This window comes from Sceloporus occidentalis, unplaced genomic scaffold (genome assembly GCF_023333645.1).
Source record: "Sceloporus occidentalis isolate IW3139 unplaced genomic scaffold, rSceOcc1.0.p SCAF_133, whole genome shotgun sequence".
Classification (NCBI taxonomy): Eukaryota; Metazoa; Chordata; class Lepidosauria; order Squamata; family Phrynosomatidae; genus Sceloporus; species Sceloporus occidentalis.
In genome coordinates, this window is record NW_028317113.1 from 1962346 (window position 1) to 1965111 (window position 2766).

A 2766-nucleotide genomic window follows, 5' to 3' on the forward strand; every position below is an offset into this window, starting at 1 on the left:
GCTGTGCAGTTGGTTTTCACAAGTTTTATTTTTTATTGTTTACTGTTTTTGGAACGTATTAATACATGTCAAAGAATATATACAATTTTTGCACTTTTCTAACACTCAGTTTACGTTACAACTTTTGTAAAAATTATGACAGGGAAAGCTGGATTCCATAGCCTTTCAATCATATAATCATAAATGTTATAGATTTATATAGAAAATATATATATGTATGATGAAGATATTGGACAGTTTGTTCCATGCACAAATGCTTCTATTTTATGTACATGCAGATATCATGTTTGTATTTGCAGAAACTGTCTGTATACATATTTGATGAAATTCCTTCTCTCAATAAAATGAGTATTTAAAAATAATAATAATAATAATAATCATAATAATAATAATAATACAACCATTGAAAAAGAGCAGAAAGGCTTTTCCTTACTAGGAGGAAATGAGTTTGTTGTGTCAGTTACGATCACATTCACACAATTAGTCAGTCATCATTTTAAACATAGGATTAATTAAATGCACACAAAGTTGTAGGATAACATTCCATTTATTGAATCAATGCATTAGACATCAAGATAACATCATCTCTTCTACTTGGCCCTCGCTCTAAATCCCAGGATAAAAAAAAGGGAGAGCTGCCAAGTTGATCAGTTATACTTTTTTGGCTTATCTGCCAGATCCACTATAAGTGACACAACATGTGGTGAGTGGCGGATTCCAAAGGAGAATTTAGGCGCTTGAGGCCGGGTCAGGACAACCTACAGGGAACACAGGAAGACTTCTGATAACGAGGACACAGATTACAACCACACTCTGTATCAACAATACACAAATGAACTCTAGCAACTACAATCTTTCAATAATCAAGCAGCAGGTATATCCCTACAATATCCCCCACAAAAAACAGTAACCCCCAAAATAATTTTTTCTAGCTCTCATTACTTACTTACTATGACTAACCACCAAAACTGCTGGCTATACCACACAATAGCAAACCCAAAATACAACTCTAGTGCAATATATGTTAATGCCCAGTATTTGGGCTTTTTATTAATCATGCTCTAACTGTAGCTACCATTACCCAACATTAAATCTCTTGAATGTTTTCTTCATCTATACCCAGCCATTGTAGGCAACTGATTGGTTTCCAATCATTACTCCCCTGAATTTATTCCCCCCTTCTCTTACCTTCTCAGGTTTGTAGGATGCCGGGCTGGGTTTTTTTGCTGAGTCCCCAGGCATGGCGTTTCTGGAATGCATGCTGTACTGAGGAGGCCTATATTGATATTTATTTGGATCCACAGAGCCATAGGTTCCTGGGCCAGGTGTCTAAAGAAATTAAAGATGAGGAGAGAATGACTAATATAAGGACACTTTGGATTAACATGTCAGTTAAAAAAAAATCCAGAAGATGGAACTAAAGGATTGAAGGATAGAGTTTGGTATAGTCAAATACTCACTTTCCTCAGGTCTTCATAGATGCTTCCAATTTCCCTCCTGCCACCCACAGACAGGTTTGGTACAGCATATCTACTAACCAAGTTTGAACCCACTATAGGGGGAAGCTTATATGCCGCTGGACCTGGGGGAAGACATGTGGTATAAAATTGGTAATTATAAAGTTGGTGGTTCATGAAATAGAGGACAATTCACAGCTGCAGAAATGTATAAAACAAATAATGCAGCTAAAAATGAAGCTGTAAAAAACAATGTGGAGGATGCTTAATGTTTGAAAAAGCATCACTATATATATATACACAGCAATCACTATGATTTATGATGATATGATTTATACCCGGTGTCTGGTCATTGCTGAACATCTTTGTTCTTGCTCCAAATGAAACCGCTGGAGCAGAGCGGTAAGGTAATTTCTTAGCAAGCTCAGGGGCGTAATATCCTGTGAAAAGAGAACACATTGGTGGGATTTACAAAATGTGATTTAGAAATGTGAAAATGAGGAAAAAAAAACGCAAAACTGCTTTTATCTTAAAATTTTCAACAATATGGCACAGGAAACACAGACTTGTGAATGAGAAGGCACACAATAAACATTAATTTTTTGCCCAAAACAACAAAACCACCACATCTCTAGTGCTGGTACCACATTCACAGCAGAAATATACATAAAGTTTGGTAATTCCCTTATGAAAGATATGGACTGTAGGGGCCTATGGGAAAGCTTGGTTAAGAGGCCATATTTCTTGGGGTTCCACCAATCAGTAATCTTCCTACAATAAAAGCCAGTAGTTTTCTATGTGAACATAAAGGAGCAAGTAAGGGTGACTAAACATTAGGCCAACATTCTCTTATGTATTTTTCTCACTATACCTGGGCCAGGAGTTTGGAAGCTACTAAGGTCCTTGGTTCTTCCATAGATGGAGTAAGACGGGGTGCCATCTTTGCCCTTTGCCGTTATGTTGGATGGAATAAAATGTACTGGCCCTGGAGAGCCATTCATGATCTTAAAACGGCGTGAGCCAAAGCTGAATGCAGGAGCTTGAGGTTGGCACGGGTCATGGTTAATATAGCCTTTGAAGGAAACAAAAACAGACAGAGACATTAAATACATAGACATGTTTCTTACATCAACAGAGCGTGGATGAAAAAAGAACAGCAAATATGAAGCAAATATATATCTAGAGTTATACACAACTCACCTGTACTCCCAGGCAAGCCATACTTGGGTCCTGGGCTGTTGTACGTGGCTGAAAGTGGGCCTCTGGGTCTGTGAGGTTTCCATCTTCCAATTGGTACCTCGGTACTCAT

The 2766-nt window shown here is 37.6% G+C and overlaps 1 protein-coding gene across 1 annotated transcript; it reads right to left on the minus strand.

The window, feature by feature from the left end:
• Window positions 1–647: 647 nt before the first annotated feature.
• LOC149281395 (ciliary microtubule associated protein 1A-like) lies at window positions 648–2766 on the minus strand. Its single transcript, XM_089499347.1, has 6 exons — window positions 2658–2766; window positions 2329–2529; window positions 1796–1897; window positions 1461–1582; window positions 1189–1329; window positions 648–758 (listed from the first exon to the last, which is right to left on the minus strand). Exons 1-6 carry the CDS (start codon window positions 2764–2766, stop codon window positions 648–650), a joined length of 786 nt encoding a protein of 261 aa, XP_089355473.1.

What these genes read in the sequence shown, in the direction of transcription:
- LOC149281395 (XM_089499347.1), bottom strand. Translation starts at nt 2,766, where the DNA reads ATGAGTACCGAGGTACCAATTGGAAGATGGAAACCTCACAGACCCAGA. An exon ending in CAGCAATGACCAGACACCGG is followed by an intron (nt 1,583 to 1,795) that starts GTATAAATCATA and finishes GTCTTCCCCCAG; the next exon opens with GTCCAGCGGCATATAAGCTT. An exon ending in CATCCTACAAACCTGAGAAG is followed by an intron (nt 759 to 1,188) that starts GTAAGAGAAGGG and finishes TGTTCCCTGTAG; the next exon opens with GTTGTCCTGACCCGGCCTCA.